Below are 18767 nucleotides of genomic sequence, written 5' to 3'. Positions count from 1 at the left end.
CTGAGAAAGTCAACAACGTTCGAAAACAAGCTTCAAGCACTTGGACTAGAAGAGCTCAGGCAATAAAATGAATTGGAATGAACCCTCACTTTCTAACATGTGAGCAATGCAATGAAGGATTTATCTTAATTTTACTGTAGCCACTACTAATAAAGTGCAAGATTTAAGAGTCTTGAAAAATAAAAATAAATAAATAAAAAAGACCCCTCCACTATACCAAAAAGACAAACCTCATTTTTATTTACTGTCATGAAGCTCCTGAAAAAACAATCAAATCATCCTGCAAGTTCAGAGGTACAAAAGAAATCTGACTTGAGTTTCTGCACCAAATCACAGCAGGGTTTGTCCCACTGGCCATTCAGAATGGGAGTAAATGAACGAATCCATATTTTCCAAGATATTTTCCATGGTCATCCTCCATTTCTTTAAGGCAGATTGCACCAAAGACTGATTATATTCTGCCTGGGAAGAAAGATGCTTTGAGTTATTTAAGCTTTGAGGTGCATTTAAAAATGACTTTCACTAAAGTCAGATAACTCCCAGGCTTGAAGGTAAGGCTTAAATAAAATTAGCCACTTGCCTGCAATATTTGCAGACAGAACACACTGAAATGCCCTTTCACACGAAAATCTAAAACAAATCTTAAATCTAATTCTGGCCAACACCAGCCAGAGACAAGATGAGAGCTGTTACCAATTCTGAGTTTGGTTCCCAAAGTGATTGACCCCAAAGCCTGCGATGAACTTTGGCAGAATTGTGCACAGCGGCTCTGAAACCCGGGCCCGCAATGACAGAAGTGTTTGGACCTGGGTGACGTCCCTTCCAGCCACCAATTGCACAGTGACAGCTGCTGCTCCCACAGGAAAATGGGCTTTGGGGTCATTGGAAGCACCAGCCCAGCCCAGTGCCTGGCTGCATTGTAATGAACAAGAGATTCACTCAGCCAATATATCGAGCAACAATCAATTTATCAATTCATTAGTTCAAATGATAAAATGTGAGCAAAGCAGCGTGCTGGGTACAGTGGGGGGTTCCCGAATGCTGAATTTTGCTGGTATTTATTGCCCATCTTCATAAAGCACTACTCAGCAGGTTTTTTTGGTGGTTTCCTCCTAGTTTCTATTTGTGAAGTCCGATTTCCATACCCCATTGTGATCAGTTCCTATTGGTGACATCGAATTTCTATTACCCCAAGGTTGTAAATTAGTGATGGTGATGTCCGTTTTCTCTTTCCAGAATCATACATCAGTGATGGTGATGTTTGGCTTCCCCTCCCAGGATCATGCATCTGTGATGATGGGGTCCAGTTTTCCTTTCCAGGATCCTCAGTTTTTTTAGCTTAGGATAAGCTCACTTCCTTCTTTTATTTAGTGGTTACCACTCCTTTTATATATCTTAAAGCTGTAGTTCAAAACCTCTCACTACAAAGCAGCTCAAAGCTTACAATAATTTTGTTTCAAAGCAAATAATAATACTTATGCATTCTTCTATCCTACATGCTAAAGGCCTAAAAAACCCCTTAAAACTTATATTGTGAGAACTTTAAAACTCACATTATTCACGTATAAGCATGCAAAATATTTGTCCAAAAAGCCTCTTTCCATGCTCTTTTTCCTGTTTGTTTGTTAAAACTCGTTTTCATAACTGTCCCGTGGCCTCATTCGACATATTTCAAAACAACTACACGGGTCACTTTTTGGGTTGGTTTTTTTTTTTTTTTTTTACCTGACAGGAAACACAACCCCACATTTCACTGCAGGAACCCCGGCAGGGGAAGGAGGGGTTGGTTTGGAAGCTCCTGAGTGCCCCCAGTGCAGCTGAGCCCGGAGCCATCCCTGCCTTGCCGAGCAGCAGCTGAGGAGCAGGAGCACTGCCCAGTCTGTGTTGAGAGTGTGAAAAAATGAGTTTCGCTCTCTTGGAAAAATTTATAAGTTTAATTAAAAAAAAAAATAGACGGTTTAGGAGACAGGAAAGCAAAGGTATCTCTGCCGAGGGTGCCTCCCCGGAAAAGGACACTCACTCCTTCAAAATCCTTGTTTTTAAGGATTAACCTTTTACATATGCGGTTTTTTTCAAACATTCTTTTGAGTGCAGATGTCCTTTTGGTTTTTGGCCCCCCTTCCTTCGAAACTTGCCCCACTGTAATAAATTATCATTTTATTAGATAGAAGTCCTTGTTGGTGCCTGGGAGTTTTTCTGATAATAGAAGATCAATGAACTCTCTCTTGTAGCCTTTGTTTCACCACTGTCTCGGTCTTATCAATTTCAGCAATGTAGAAGGATCTTCTCTCTCTGCATCTTCTGGTTTGGTCAGTTCAGATATTACAAAGAGAAAAAAAAACTAGTCTTTTTACTATTCACCCTATGTCACAATCAGAAAATACATTCATCACCTTTCTAAACTCTATTAATAAAACACAATACAGTATAATTATACAGATAATGGTCATATTAATATTTGTGAAAAGCCCACTTTCTAATATGCATTTATAACAAGAGGAATGGCAGACTTGTCTTTACAAACTAGCAGTGGAGGATCTTCTGGTAGATAAAACCAGCACTGAGAGATGAAAGAAACAATGGGGAGGATTCCACTGATTGATGAATGGAAAAGAAGATATTTGCCATTACAAACAAACTGTAGGTTTGCTGATAAATGAAACTGGATATTGAAAGAGGAAAGAAACAATGGGGGAAACCCATAAATTCCGTAAGAATTAAAAATAAAAAGGGGGGTTATACATTCAAGGGGAATTTTAGGTATTAGGCACTCCGGGAAGTCTGTAACTCTCAAGTACCTCAGCCAATGGAGAAAGAGAGAGGGAAATGCGGCCGGGAAATGAGGATAAGTAGGAGACTGCGTCCTCCAAAATTTGAGGGAGCCCAGGGGGAATGCCCCATGGCCTCTCCCTTAATCTGAATACAGTAAAAGGACTCCTTAGTCTCCTTTTTGGACATAAACCTCTGGCGTTTGTGGATTAATTTTCCTAACAGTGTCGGGCTGGCCGGGCCTGGGCGGGCTCTGGGGCAGTTGGGCCGGGGCAGTTGGGCCGGGGCAGGGCTCTCCAACCGCCCCGGGTGTGTAACTGCAACCCGGCAGCTGCCAGAACAGCCATGGAGCCCCGGCAGGTGGGTGGGGAAGGGGCAGCTCCCCCTGTGCCGGGCCCCGAGGGGCCTCGTGGGCCTGGGCTGTCCCACGGGGAACAGCCGCTTCCCTTTGGGAACAACGGGGCATTCCCGGGGCTGTTCTGGAGCCGGCAGCAGCTTTGGTGCTGGCCGTGGGGACGAGCCTGGCAGGGAGCGGGGGCTCCTGGCCGTGCCAAGGCCTCACATCTCCTCCGTCAGTGCGGGCACTAACGAGGGAGCAGCTCTTCGCTGCATCCCCAGCACCCCAGTTTACAGCCCAGCCTCAGCGCTGCCCAGACGCCGCGCTGGGTTTCTCCCAGTCCCCTCCCAGATGATTGCTCGTGGCCCAGAGGAGCCCGCAGGGAGGGTCAGAGGGTGCTCCGGGGGCTGGAGCACTTCTGCCATGGGAAAGGCTGTGAGAGCTGAGACCACTGCCTGAAGAGGGCTCAGGAGAGATCTTAGAGCTCCTTCCAGCCCCTGAAGGAACTCAGGGAGAGTTCCCTAAAGGAACTTGGGGAGGGACTTTGGACAAGGATCTGCAGGGACAGCACAAGGGGGAATGGCTTCCAACTGAGAAAGGGCAGGGATCGACTGGACCTGGGGAAGAAATTCCTCCCTGGAGGAGGAATGGTGAGGAGGGTGGGGAAGCCCTGGCACAGGTTGCCCAGAGCAAACAGAGGTTGCCCTGGAAGTGTTCCAGGCCAGGCTGGATGGGGCTCTGAACAACTTCCCTCCTGGTGTTCTCATCAGGGAAGATATTTTCCTGCAGGTTGCTTGTTCCATTTTCAAACTCTGGGGTTGAAAGGATTCCCAGGGAGGGGAGGAAGACCCGAGCTGGAATTCCTCAGCTGGGGTAGGCTGGGAAAACATTTAGGGACCATTTAGGACCAGCGTCCTCAGGGACAGCCATGCAAACCTGAGTGTGCTCATCCCTGTGTTCTTCCAGGTGGCCCAGGAGCTTGGTCTGAGCCAGCAGATCCTTTCCCACATGTTCCTTCAACAGGAACCTTCCTCAAGAGCCCCAGAGGTGAGTACAGCTGTGCCGAGCTGCCTCAGGACCCTTTTGAGGTGGGACTTCGGGAAGGGAACTGCAAGAACCCTGCAAGGGGGAAGCTGCTCGGCCGTGGCTCTCCTGTCCAGCCCTGAGTGGGTTTCATTTCTCTGTGCCTCATTTCTGGGCGCCCATTTTACCCCAAAGGAGACTTCTTTTCTCTGTCTGGTTGGTTTAACAACACTTTTGACGGGGAACACGAACAAAGAGAACAGGAACCTGATCTCTGATGGTGCTGTTTAATTTCACTGTAGTCACCGATAAGAACGGGCAAGGAGACCAGCTCCTTTATAATTCTTTTATTAAAATCAGCTGTAGGTGGGGGGGGACTCGTGGGGCTGTGAACGACGCAGGGGAGGAGGCGTTGAGCTTTGCCGCAGAGCAGAGCTGGGTTTTCGGTTCCCGTAAAAGTTTTTTGGATGAAACTCCGGGAAAAACGACATTGGCCTCCTGGTCTAGAGATGCCGGTCTGGTCGAGTGCTGTTGAAGTTATGGTGACGAAGTGGAATCCAGCTTTGATTGCTGAGGTGCTCTATGGTTCTGCCGACCCAGAGTGGTTTTAACCTTGGCCCTTGGTTTCATGTTGGCTCATTGTTTTTAGGGGTTTTTTTCTTCTCCTTCTGGGTGCTGAGGTCCATGGGAGTCTTCTTCATTTACATACCGGGTGGTGCCATTGGTGGCCATGCGGGAAGCGGCAGGGCAGGAAGCGGCAGAGGCAGCAGGGCCAGGGCGGGGGAGAGAAGCGGCAGGGGAAGCGGCAGGGCAGGGATGGGCACTCGGCGGGGAAGAATACAGTTCTAAGGGAAGAGACTTTGAGGTAAATAGCATTGAACAGGGAAAGCATTACAATAACAATGGGTATGGGGTAAACAGTAGTTAACAAAGCAGACCTTTCAATAGGTACTAGATAATGCGATAAGTAGCCTTTAACCGGGAAAAAGGCCGGTATGGGGTAAACGGTATTTAACAAAAGAGACCCTTCAATAGGTACGAGATAACAAGGGAACCGGTATTTTAACTGAGAGAAGGCATTTTTCAGTAGAATTCTTTAACTGAGTTTAGAAACTTGGATTTTATTTCTTACAGTCACAGCACAAGCAATGTGCTCAGAGTAGAAATAGATTCCATATGTTTCAGCAGATTTTGAAATCGGTGCTCCATGAATGAACACGCATTCTTGTTGGGAGCAGAAGAGGCATTTCAGATGGTACTTTGGAATAGGACGGAATACCTCTGCCGTCCTCTTAGCAGGATAAAGCAGAGAAGGAACATTAGATCTCCATTCCAGACTATGAGAAGACTTTTTTTTTTTTTTTTTCCCCAGACACTTGCATTTCATTTCATTCTTTTTTTTTTTCTTCGTTTAACACATTGCCCCTTCATGTCATCTTGTTTGGTGCTAAAATCCATGGTAAAGCATTTTCAGAAATCACTTCTGGAAACAAAAGGAAGCTCTCCTGGGACATTTCACAAAGGCAGGCAAGCTGTGACAGGGACAAGGGGGAGCGGCTTTAAGCTGAAATAGATGTAGATTGGATATTAGGGAGAAACTCTGGGCTGTGGGGGTGCTGAGGCCGGAGAAGCTGTGGCTGCCCCCGAGCCCTGCAAGTGCCCCAGGCCGTGTTGGATGGGGCTCGGAGCAGCCTGGGATAGCAGAAGGGAGATGGAATGAGATGATCCTTGACGTCCCTTCCAACCCAAACCATTCCGGGATTCTCTGCAATGAATTTAAACCCCACGATTCTCCCCTCACCACCCGCTCCCTCTCCTGCAGGCGTGGCAGGAGGCAAAAGAACACAAAGAACGACCCCGGAGCGGCGCAGACAGAGCGAGACGCAAACGAAAAGCAGGAAGCCATGGGAAAGCGTCCGGGACGAGAGCAGAAACACGGGCAGAGAGCGGCACAGGGACATTCCCGGGCTCGCCGCTTCACATCCCTCCCGCCAGGCTCCGGGAAATAGAAGCGGAGCTGATCTGCGCTGACGAGGCGGACACGGAGTTCGGCTCCTGTGAGCCGGTGGCGCCGGCAGTGCCGGTAGCGGTGCCAGCGGCGGTGCCGGCAGCGGTGCCAGCGGCGGTGCCAGCGGCGGTGCCAGCAGCAGCGGTGCCAGCAGCAGCGGTGCCAGCAGCGGTGCCAGCGGCGGTGCCAGCGGCGGTGCCAGCAGCGGTGCCAGCAGCGGTGCCAGCAGCGGTGCCAGCAGCAGCGGTGCCAGCGGCGGTGCCAGCAGCGGTGCCAGCAGCAGCGGTGCCAGCGGCGGTGCCAGCAGCGGTGCCAGCAGCGGTGCCAGCGGCGGTGCCAGCAGCGGTGCCAGCGGCGGTGCCAGCAGCGGTGCCAGCAGTGGTGCCAGCGGCGGTGCCAGCAGCGGTGCCAGCAGTGGTGCCAGCAGCAGTGCCAGCAGCGGTGCCAGCAGCAGCGGTGCCAGCGGCAGCAGCTCGGGCTCCTGGCCAAGCCCGGGAGGACAGCCGCGGGCTCGGCGCTGGCGCGGGGCTCCAGGCGGCCCTGCGGGAAGGCAGCGCCCGGTGCCGGCAAGGGGAGTTCGCAGCAGCCGCCGCCAAGTTCTCCGCGGCGCTGGAGGTACGGTATCGGTGCGATTCAGGACGGCTCGTGTAGAACTCCGACTTCTTCAGAGGGCACTATAGCAAAGTTGATTGAAGGACAGGTTCTTTTTGTACAGTGTTTGGGTACAATGAATAGGATCGCTCCTTTAGGGCACCACCTTTTTGCTAACGTCTCTACCAGTGAATAAGTTGGGAAAACACCAGGTGTCAGGAGGAGGATATCTACAGGGATTGTTTCGGGTTCCTCCTCACGATTTCCCAGGCCACACTGAGAGAGTTTTGTCCTTGGCTCTCCCGCAGGCTTCGAGGCACTGCCTGGAGCCTAAAATCTATTTTCTGACCACTGTCAGCTCCCCCAGTACGGGGCTAAAGGGCTGTGACCCCACGGCAAAGCCACGGCTGGGGCACGGGTGTGACCTGCAGGGCAAAGCCAGGGCTGTCCCCGCTCTCCCTGGGGCAGGAATAGCAAAGGGAACCAGGAGCAGCAGCCTGGAGTGCCTGGGGTTGGGGAGAAATCCTGAAAACTGGGGTTATAAATAAGCCACAGAAGGGGGGAAGTGTTGGGCTGAACTAAAGAATGTCAGGTGATTTCGTACTTTTCTCCAGTTATTAACTGTATTAATGTGTGGAGGAAATTGAAGTCCCATAGAGTGAGGGGGGGAAAAAAAAGCTTCTCTTTTTAATCTTAGCTCTATTAGCAACAAATGCCCTCTCAATAACTGGGGAGTTTTCACTCTGCCTCAGCGAATGTTTTCTCTCCACTCTGACTGCAATCCCTTCAGCCAGGCACTTGAAACTCTGAGCAGGGCACTGCATGTTTCTTTAGCACTGTTCTGCCAAACTTGATTCGAAAACATTTGTCAAATATTAGAGATTCCCAGTTCACAAGAAAATATCCTGTTCTTAATTTTTTTTCCCCTGCAATAGTGAAGTAATTTCTTAAACAATAAATATTATAGCAGTCAGTGAGTAAAATGACAAAGTGTCATCTTCCTTAAGGGCTTTTTTGCCCCCTGTATTCTGATATGAGCTGTGGTAGAGGCAGCACCACGGGTCACTTAAGAAGAGAGGAGGACTTTGTCTCCTCCTATGAGGAAAAGCTGGCGAATGAACATACCAGGAAAATGGATGAAGGAATTAATCCCTGGGATTGCAGACAGAGGGATTGGGACATCACAGAATTGTAGGGCTGGTGCTCCTCAGTGTAAGGGTTTAGGCTTCTTTTTTCTCTTGCCAAGGTCAGGATGAATACATGGGAAACGAAGGACTGAGTGTGGACTTGGACTGTTCATTATATCCTATCAATTTACAGTATTTACAGGCTCACACACTGTGAGGCACAACTAGCACGCCAGGAAAACGAGGTACAATGGAGTGCTTCTAACTCCTTCCGAGGCCTTTTAAATGATAATTACCCAGTACCAAGGTGACACTATATTATTTATGGTTTTGATCCAATAATGACCACTCAAGGCCTGCAATGTAGACCTTTTTCACCCAATTACAGAAAACCACCTAAACCCATGAAGAAGAAGGAGGAAGAAGGTGAAGAAGGACAAAGACAACAGCCAAAATCCTCCATCTTGACTCACATGTATTACCATACACTAAAACCCCAAATTCTAAGTTTCTAGGACTCCAACACCTCAGCAGTCTCTAAATCCAGCTCTCCTCAGAAACAAAAACCCCAGAACATCCCTGAAAGATGCTCCTGTCCTCTGTGCTGATTTTTGTAAGGCTGACTTTAATTAAAGGCAGAGTCTATTAGACGTCAGTTTTCTCCACTGATCAGTGAGAAAAAGCATTTCCACCCAGCAAATGGTGTATTTTAATATTTGGAAATCACGGTTTTGTTTCATGTGCAGCTTTGCAGCAAAGGCTTCGCTCCAGAGGATCCCTTGAAGTCCTCTCCAGATGATATTTCCAGGCTTTCCAGTTGGATCGAGTCAGTGCTCGTCATCTGCTACTTAAAACTGGGGCAGCCTGACCTTGCTCTGCATCATGCACACAGGTGAGAGGAGATACAGATTAGATCCACTGCTGAGACTGAAATCCAAATTTAAGCTAAGCCTAGGAATAAATGCTGTGCAGGAAGAACCAGTGTGATAGTGAGAAAAGAGGAATCAAGCAAACACACCTTACACGTGACACTGGTGTTCGGATCGGACTGATCATCTCTGTTGAAGGGTCAAGTTTTGCCCACGTTGCACCTCTGCCTTGGACAGAGAGTATTTCAGAATACCTCAGGTTCACCTTCTGATGCATTCTAGATGCACAGTGCTGCCGGGGAGATGGGCCAGACACCGGCTGCTCCTGTCAGGGGAGCTGGGGGTTAACAAGAGCTGGTGCTGTAGCAGTTTTGTTTATGTTACTTACATGCCAAAGGCAAGAGAGACTATTACCCCCGGAACATTTTTTTCTGGAGCAATACGCAAACCTCTAATGAAATTGCATTTAGGATAAAACCACAGTGAAATGAACCTTTAAGTGACATTTTTTAGTAATGTTTTCTTCATTGAGCACAGCTGGAGAGAGAGGAAGAGAGAGGGAGTTCCCCTGATGCTTGAGATGCAGCACTGAGCTGAGGCACACAGTGTCTGCCTCAGGCACCGCTTGATTCTCAGGAGCTTTTGAGAAACCCCAGTCTCACCCTGTCCATCCCTGTTCTCTCCCCAAGGAGCATCATTCAGAACCCCTCTCACTTCTGCAATCACCTGCGCCAAGCCGCTTGCTTTCGCTGCCTGCACAGATACTCAGAGGCCGCCAGGTACTTCTGCTGCTCGGGCTTCCACAGGGCTCCTCTGCATCCCTTTCCTTGCAGCAGGGACACATCCTCTAGGGGCCAGGCTTTTCCCAAATCTCTGGGAGCCTCGCCCTGGCTTTGCGTGTGTGATCTCCGGGGCAGCAGAGCAGAGCTCCAGCCCCCCCAGTTCACATTAATGTGAATAATCCCAACTGTTTTCTGGCAGAATTTGGTGAGCTTAAAAATGCGTTTGCTGATGTTTGTCTAAAAGTTGGGCAAGGACTGGGAGTTCTGTGTGAGCTTTGGTGTTCAGCTCAGCTGACACTCTTTGAGCAGGACCTCCTTTCAGCCTGGCCACAGAGTCCCTCCTGTGGCTGTCCCCTCTGGCTGTCCCCTCCTGTGGCTGTCCCCTCCTGTGGCTGTCCCCTCTGGCTGTCCCCTCCTGTGGCTGTCTCCTCCACTCTCTGCTTTGTCCCCAGGAGCGCCATGGTGGCGCAGTGTCTGTACGTCCTGGCCGACGGCGCGGGGCTGCAGACCAGTGACCTCCTGCAGCTGTACTGGCAGGTAACACCTGACAGCCTGGGCCAAGCTGGGAGGGACCCGCAAGGATCGCCCAGACCAGCTCCTGGTTCCCAAGAGTCACACCCTGTCCCTGGGAGTGTTGTCCAGCTGCTCCTGGAGCTCTGTCAGGCTTGGTGCTGTGACCACTTCCCCAGGGAGCCTGTTCCGGTGCCCAAACAGCCTCCTGGGGAAGGACTTGTTGCTAATATCCAAGCTAAACCTCCCCTGACACAACAATGCTGGATACGGCTGCTGGAGGCATTTCACAGAATTCACAGAATCACAGAATGACTGGGTTGGAAGAGACCTTCAAGATCACCGAGTCCAACCCATGCCCCAACACCTCAGCTAGGCTACTGCACTGAGTGCCACGTCCGGTCTTTTTTTAAACACACCCAGGGATGGTGACTCCAGTCCTTTATTATTCTTTCCATGTAAAGCTTTTTTCCTAATACCCAACCTGTATTTCCCTCGAGACTGTGTCCTTTTTTCGTAAGGCTTCATGATGAGGCTTTCAGAGAGCACAGAATCATTTTTTCTCTCCATCTGAACGACAGTTTGTCTTGTCCCTGTCTCCTGCTTGAAGATGGAGGCTCATGGAGTCTCCACCCAAACCACCTGGTTGTTTTGTTTGGGTTTTTTTTCACCAGCCTTTACCCAAGGGGAAACGTATCATTTCTTTGCTCGTTTTTAGGCTATGATTCAAGAAGCCCTCAGTGGAGAAGACTCTTTTTCTGCTCTGTACACACCTTTTGAGAAAGAGGACAAGGCTGACAAGATAAAGGAGGCCAACAAAACCTTTGCTGAGAAGTACCCTGATTATGTGCAGCACATATTTACAGGTAACAGCAGGTTTCAGCTGCCCTTAAGCACTGTGGATTCTGTTTGTGCAGCCGAATTCAAAAGGGTTGGAGACAGTTGGAGAGTTTGAGCTGCTTGGCCTTCAAACACTTCTGCTGCTCTGGGGAATTGGGCTGAATATATTTATCTCAGGCATCAGCAAAATTTAAACTGTTGATGCAGACAGGTGCAGAGCCCAAAGATTCAAAGCCCAGTGAGAGCTGGATGTGTTGGTTTTGTCATCTGTGTTTTGGCAAGGTTTCTGGAGACCATTTCACTCCTTCTTAGACTTCCCTTTTCTTTCCTGCATAAAAGTAACTTCTCTTACAGCTGTAAAGAAATATGACAGTGGAAATTATTTTCCTTTCCCTACGCAGATCCTTATGGAATTCACCTGTTGCCAGAGAAGGCTGAATCTCACCCTGGCCAGCAGTACTTACTGACTCTTGGCTTCAGAAACAGAGAGATTGGTAAAACCGTGGAAAAGTTTGTAACTCGAAAACTGCCAGTCTTTCCAGGTGTGCCAACTTGCTGAAGAACTGGCCTGGCTCAGGGGGGACCCCCACAGTCCTTACTAGATCAGGTCGTGAGGGGTGTCTCAGGACCCATTTCCATCAGTGGCAGCAGCCCTGACAGCCCAGGCAGCTCTTCCCATCCTCTTCGCTCCTCCTGCAGTTCATCCAACATTCTGCCAGATCCCCTAAAGAAAATGGAGATGAATGAACGAAGCCTCTGTGGCTCTGTGATTTCATTTCCTAGGCCAGAAAATAACTTTCAGTCCCAGCACGGAGGAAGAAGCCGACACCTTTTGGCAGAGCACTGAGGAAAGGATCATGGCAGCCTTGGCTTTTATCGGAAGCACCAAGATAAAGGTGAATATCCCATTCCGGTTATGTGGTGTGTGGGAGGGACATGTGCTTTTGGGGAGGAATTCCTGCTGCTCATGCTCCTCCAGGGTCTGGAAATGCTCCCTGGAGAGGATCTGTTCCTGCTGGGGGCATTCCCTTGGATGCACTTCAAGAAGCTGCACCTACAAACAGAGTGTGGGTTGGACACTGGAAACACAAGAAAATCCTGCTCTTTCTGAAAGCCCCAGAAAAACTGCAATTTTTAAATTTTTGACCCCTCCCAATTCTCTCTTTGCTTTTGGAGATGAGATTCCTCTATTGCCACTACTGCAGTCTCAAAAGAGTAACAGGAAGAGAAAAAACTTTGAAATCAGGCAGGTTTTGCATTCCCCACGACTCCCCTCTTCTGTAAATGGATTTGGAGGAACGGGACCACACAGTTCGAGCAGAGATAAGCAGAGAGGTCTGCTTCCCAGGGCACAGGGAAAAGGAACGCATCCTGTCAGAGATGAGAGCAGAGTGCTGCCTTAGGGCTGCCCAAGCCAGTCCCCACTGTAGGAATTTACACTGCTCCCGCAGAGCAGTATTTTCCACTAGCTTTACACCTCCCCTCTGACATTTAAATGTTCTTGCTGCAGCACAAGTGCCCTCGCAGAAAAGCCAGGTGAGACCCCAGCAGCACAGAAGGCAGCAGCCAACTGACCTTTTCCCCAAGGAGGTTGGCACAGCAGCCCCGGGGTCCGGGCAGGGGCTGCCCTGGTGCCACGTCCACAGCAGCCAGGACAGGGAACTGGGCTGAACCAGGGGTTGATAACCAGCCTCAGGGATCAGTGTGGGAGCTGCCACGGAGAGGAGGAAAGCCCCAGGGGAGAAGAGAGAGTCACTGAGTTGGAACAAACAGCTGCCAGGTCCATGTCCATAGTCAGAGGAAACACATTCCCGTTCCCTTCAGCTTTCAGAGCGTTCAGTGATCCCAGCAAGACCAAACCTCTGACCCATGAGCAGATGGCAGTGCCAGTCCAACCTGGCAACAGAGATGGGCACAGAGCCAGAGCTGCTCTGCTGATGGGGACTGACATCTCTTTATGGCCCTGACAGAGATTTTTGGGCCACTTTTGTTTCCTTTAAAGTACTCCACAATTGTCTTCAAGCCACAAACATGATTCCACATTATTTCCATCACACATCAGCTAAATTAAAAATGGCCAAACTTCAGCTACAGACTCAAGCACTACCACTTACTTGGATAGGAAAAAATAATATATTTGGGGTTTAACAGAACAAACACTTCTTTCTGCTGCCCTCTTCCTCATTTGTGGATGCAAACATGCGATCTAATTTGTTCTGCTCAGGCTGGTTTTGACCAAACCCACTCAGTGCTGAACCCAAGCTCATTCAACCATGGCACCACTTAAGAGAAGTCAATTCTGCCCCCCCGGTTTTGCAGCCACACAGCCTGGAGTTCAGAACATCATTTATACACACTCTGTTGTGGCTGAGATAGGAAAGGAAAGCTGGAACATGCTCCAAACCGGCCATGGTCCTGCTGCCTGGAGGCCAGAGACCACCTCTGCAGGTTTCAGTTCCTCCAGGGTCTGTCTTTGAAACCATGGATTGGTCTGCACCCAAACCATGAGCTGACAGCCTGCATGCTTTCCCGAGACTGGAAAAGCCATCCAGGAAAGTCAGGTGACATTCAGTGAAGGGGGTGATGGAAAAACCCGTTCCAAAGGAGAAAATTGTGTTGGTGTTTGTTATCTGCTGTCTCCCCTTCCCATCTATCACGATGACATCTTTATTTTCCTAGTCTTCCTAGAGAGCTCGTGGCAAGAAAGTCTTTTTGGTGCCTCTCTGAAGGCTGTCCCAGCAGCATGGTCTGAAAGGTGCTGGCTGGCTCACTGCTGACAGCAGGACCAGCCAACACAGATGAGAAGCCTGGAGGCACAGGACACCGAGGATCAGGGTGCTCCCTGTGCCTCTCCTCTCACCTTCTCTTTTTTCTGGGCACCCAGGATGAGCGTGGCCCCTGTACACGGGCCATCGAGAAGTTCCACCATGCCAGCCTGCTCAGCCACCTGCAGAGAGGGGAGGAACACGCCCAGGTGATGACCCAGGCCATGGCTGAGCTGGCCACTGTTCCCTACCTGCAGAGAGTCTCTCAGGAGGATGGCCAGCTGGTAGGTTTTGATTTCCAACACTTGTTTTGGCCTCTGCAGGCTGAGAGAGGGAGAGCAGGAAGGGCCAGGGCAGAGTTCTGTGCTGTTGCCATGTGCTCTGGAAGTCCTTTCTCCAATGTGGGGACCTGAAAGGGTTCTCAAATCCTCCTGCAGTGCTTTGACAGAGGAGGAGCTGATCACCTGCAAGGGTGACTGACAGAACCACCAGGACTCACCTGTCACTGTCTATTGAAAATCCCTTCTCTGCCCCCAAAACTTCTCCAAATTGGTCTGGAAACATGATAGCAATGACTCAGCTCATGCTGCCTTGACACCTCTGACACCTCAGAAGGCACCTGCAGCAAAACAGCCTGAACTGGGGTACAGCTGAGAAGGAGGCGGGGGGGGAAGGAGGGAAAACTGATTTTCTGTGCTGGGTGCATCTAACAGACATGCTCCCTGTCTGGGAACAAACCTGTCTGCCAGCTCCTGGTAATTTGTCAGACTTGCTGCAGAGGTGAAGAATCCGTCAGGCTGTTGAGAAACACGGAGTGGGCCCTTGGCAGACCCAACCCAGCTCCAGCAAGAGCCAGCAGTGGGATGAGTGCTGCAGCCAACGAGGCCAAAAGGGATGGTTTCCAAGGGGGTTGGGAAAAAAGAGGAGGGGGAAGCATCTCCTTGCTGTGGATCAGTGGCCAGGTGGTGTCTCCTCACCTCCCCTGAAGGGATGCCTCAAGCCTTCTGCCTTGAGCACACCCAGGGATGCTGGTTCCTACAGACACGGTGCTAGTAGATCTTAATTCCTTGTCACAAGTAAAATGCTTGTGAAGAGACTCCAAAAACTTTTCGCTTGGATTCCCTTTAACTTAACCCAATGTTTTGGAAGATAATTTTTTTAGAGAGCACCAACAGCACAGGTCTCAAGTACCAGTTTTCCCCAGTTTGTTCCTAAACACTGATGTTAAAGGGCAGGACACCCTGGATCCAACCCGTGTCTCTCTGTCTCTGAATTAAGAGTAGAGGCAATAAAGGTATTTCAGATCTACAAGAATGCAGTGCAAGGGCTGAAACAAAGATGAGTTGGCCGTGCTCAGTGTGTGAAAAATGAGTCGCAAAATCATCATTCAAGGATTTGAATTCGGGTTTATTTTGTGCGTTCAGAGAAATGATTTCTCTGTGAATTCCACACTGATTGTTTGTGTCCCGGTGCCACAGCTGCAGTCACTGATGGCAGACGCCATGGACATCCTGGCAGGAGGACCTGGAGAGCGTGCGTGGGCTAAAATACAGAAGGTAACAAACAGCCTGCAGCAAAGGGCAGGAAATGTCCCTGAGCCTGGTCTGTTCAAACGGCAGAAAAGACAGGAGGTGCCAGGGTGAAACCAGAGCAGGTGAAACCAGAGCAGGTGAATCCTGACCCGTGCCTGGGCTCAGGCAGCAGCCGCAGGGAGACGTGTCTGATTCGCCTGGGAGCCAGCGAGGGTCCGGCTGCATCCCTGCCGTGCAAACACCATCGCTGCCGCGGCACCAGCAGCAGCGCAGTCATGTCAGCACCTGATGTGCCAGATCAGTTCTAATTCGGGGGGCTGGAGCCCACTCCTGTTCTATAAATATGAAAAGCACAGGCAGACCGTGCCAAACAGCAGTTCCGGGTAGGGACATCATTCCTCTGCTGCTTGCTGGTGGCATCCCCAGCAGCGCAGACGCTGCTGGATGGCCCTAAAGGAGCTGCCGTAAATCCTGCTGCTGTTCTGGGGTCCCCTTTGCCCTCACTCCACACCCCACCCACCACCTGGGACCCATTTTCCTTCCTCTTTCTGCCCTTGGTGCTCACGCAGAGACCAGCACTGCCCCCAAAACAGAACAGGCACGTTTAACAGAGGAGGAAAGTCGTGCAGACACTTTAATTTGGTCTCTGGCTGAAGGGTCCTGCGGGCTCGGTGGTTGTGGTTAATAGGGCCAAGCACTATGGGATCAGTCTTCCCCAGACTCCCCATATGCCAGCTGAGGACTTCCAAGGCTTTTCTTTCAACGTCTTCAAGACAAGGCTGGCATCAGAAACGCTCTCTCTGCTCCTCTGCACGTTTCTGTGCCGAGCACATCACAGCAGAGCCGCCCCACGAGGCTCTTTGGAGAGCCCCAAGCTCCCCGTGCTCCTGTGGCAGTGGATCTTTTGGCAGCAAAGGAGCCAAAGCCCAGGCACAGGTGCCCCTCGAGCTTCAGCAGCACAGCAGAAAACCCTTTCCCGTGGCCTCGTGCACGGTGCAATGTGCAGCCCATCCCCTGAACAGGTCCCCCTGGGCAGCTCCATGGGCACCAAAAGGAGGAGGAGGAGGAGGAGGCAGAGCTTCTCTCCCAGACTCTTTGAGCCCTGGGTGCCCCAGGGCAGCAGATGGAACGGTGCAGAAACTTTCCTGCTTGCCTCTGTCAAAAACACACCCCCTGGCTGACCCAAAGCACGGCCAGAGCATCTGGCACAGCTCCAGGCCAGGCCAGGGCTGAGGACACTTTGGGGACAGCTCAGGACGTGGATCTGTACAAGAGGAAGCCACACTCAGACTGATTTGCTTTGTGCTGTGCCTGAAGAAGCCACACTTCACTGAATGCCTGTCAGCATGGCAGAGCAGGAGTTTTTTTATTTTTATTTTTAATTATTTCAGCTTTAAATGCAAGGGGCAGATTGATTCTTTAGATCCTCCCACGATGCAGGGTCTGTAGAGCAGAGCTCTGTGTGAAGGGAGTCTGTTCCACAGCAATGAAGGAATTGAATCCAAACAGAAATGGAGAAAACAAAAATAACGACAAACTCGGGTATCACTGCTGCCACCAGTTGTCCAAGAGGAGCCTCTGTGTATTTTGGTTTCTAAGTGCTATCAGTTTTGAAACAAACAAACTGCAGCGGCTTTTAAAGTTTTTATGGAAGCAAATGGACTTGCTTGTGACACCACTTCTTTGGGATTGCAGGTGGCACTAATCGAAGAGTACCTGAGGGAGGGAGAAGAGTATTTCTTAAGCACCCCACACGTGCAAATACCCGGAAGGGAAAACATCGACTGGACTCCAAAGGGACAGAAATATTTGAGGCTGAAAAATACAAACATGTTCATTCCCAACCCAGAAATCTTGGCCACAGGGCCCAAAAAAAGACGCATAGTTTTTGCAAAAAGTTGACTTTGTAGGCATTTTGTAGCTGTTGATAGCAATCTGGTAGATGTTAATCTCATTTTACATTGTATTAACTTGAAGTTGTATTAATGTAAATTTAAATTGTAGTCAATTATATTTAACTGTATAAATATAACTTGTATTTTAAATTTAAGTGGTATTACGTATTATTTAGTGGCATTAACTTTAGTTTGCAAATTTCAATTCAGATTGCATTCATTTGTATTTACTTGTAGTAATTTTAAATTGGATAAGTTTAAATTGCTATTGTATTAAACTGTATTTAGTTGTGTAAATTTAAGTTGTATTACTTTCAATGGTATTGAACAATATTTAGTTGCATTAACTTTAGGTTATGTGAATTTAAATTCTATTAACTATTGTTTAATTGCATAAAACTAAGTTGTATCAGTTTAAATTTAAATAGTATTTATTTGCATTAACTTTAAGTTATATGAAATAAGGCTTACATTCCAGTAAGTTAGATTTACTTGTATTAATTTTAAGTTGTATGAATTTCAATTTAAATTGCAATTAATGTTGTAAACTTTTAAGCTGCATTTGTTTAAATGTCAGTTGTAGTAAACGGTACTGAACGGTATAAAATGTGAGTTGTACGAGTTTCAATTTAGATTTTATTCAGTTGTGTGAAATCTTACTAGGCTGTATTTAATTTAACATTACCAGCAACACCAGCCTTGTGCTCTGGGCATATCCTGTGTCCACGCTCAGTCCTGTCCTGCTGGCCCGAGCAGCTCTGGACACGGGGACCCCTCCATCCTAAGCTGGGCAGAGGATTTTGTCACATTATCCCTTTTCTGACCCAAAGATGGGGCAGCTGAGAAGCGTTTTAAAAACTTTTATTCCATTTTCAGTCTCGTGTGAAGGGTGAGACAGTACAGATGTTATAATTAATGCCATCACAATCAGGAGCCAAACTATTTCCTAATTACAACACATTATAAGGGTTTTTTGGCCTGTCAGCTTTTGCCACACAATGCTGTAATGCCTTAAAGCCAATCATCCAAAATTACTCCTCGTGGGTCCTACTACAATGCATCTTTCAAAGTTTTATTTCTCCAAAGTATCCAGTCTTATTTGCAAGGCCATCATTTGAAACTTGTTTCCAGTTCCATTTCTCTCTCAACAACGTCCGTCCTATTCCATGGCATTTCTAAGTCAGCATTTCTTATCTCAGAGTTTGCATACAGACACATATACTGTGTGAGCCTTCTGTCAGGCTTTGAGAATTCTCTACAAATCCGTTTCCCACATCCTTTCCCTGAGTCATCGGGACCACCCGAAGGGGAAAAGTGGCCCTGGAGGCTGCAGGAGCTGCAAGGGCAGGGACACAACAAGAGGGGAACAGGAGAAAGTGAAAAAGAAACACAACAGGAGGGGAACAGGAGAAGGCAAAACAGAAACACAGCAAGAGGGTGTGAAAAACGAGGTTTGCTTTCTTGGTAAAATTTAAGAAGTTTAATAAAAAGACAATTAGGATACAGAGTTGTTACACATTCAATAGATCCTAATGCACGATTCAAACATTCCTCTTGAGTTTGAATTCTCTCTGTTCAGTTTTAACTCCTCCCGAACCATTTTATCTTGCAGACCCTTCTGCGAGTGGCTCCATTCCTCTGCTAGCACAGGTTCAATAAATTCCTTCTTGGAGCTTTGATTCACCACTGTCTTCATCTGGACAATTCAGGAATGCCGGA

The 18767-nt window shown here is 48.9% G+C and overlaps 1 protein-coding gene and 1 pseudogene across 1 annotated transcript; one reads left to right on the top strand and one right to left on the bottom strand.

Annotated features, from left to right (window-relative positions):
• LOC136303661 (uncharacterized) overlaps nucleotides 1–18767 on the bottom strand; it is a 372218-nt pseudogene that overhangs the window by 188909 nt on the left and 164542 nt on the right.
• Nucleotides 4093–17055, top strand: LOC136303679 (spermatogenesis-associated protein 16-like). Its single transcript, XM_066207270.1, has 12 exons — nucleotides 4093–4153; nucleotides 5952–6210; nucleotides 6586–6752; nucleotides 8602–8747; nucleotides 9414–9503; nucleotides 9959–10043; nucleotides 10735–10882; nucleotides 11258–11398; nucleotides 11640–11752; nucleotides 13741–13905; nucleotides 15100–15177; nucleotides 16849–17055. Exons 1-12 carry the CDS (start codon nucleotides 4115–4117, stop codon nucleotides 17053–17055), a joined length of 1638 nt encoding a protein of 545 aa, XP_066063367.1. The 5' UTR covers nucleotides 4093–4114.

Source organism: Chamaea fasciata, unplaced genomic scaffold (assembly GCF_029207755.1).
Source record: "Chamaea fasciata isolate MVZ Bird 193981 ecotype frontalis unplaced genomic scaffold, bChaFas1.0.hap1 SCAF_40, whole genome shotgun sequence".
Lineage (NCBI taxonomy): Eukaryota > Metazoa > Chordata > Aves > Passeriformes > Sylviidae > Chamaea > Chamaea fasciata.
This window is presented reverse-complemented; position numbering and strand designations above follow the sequence as displayed.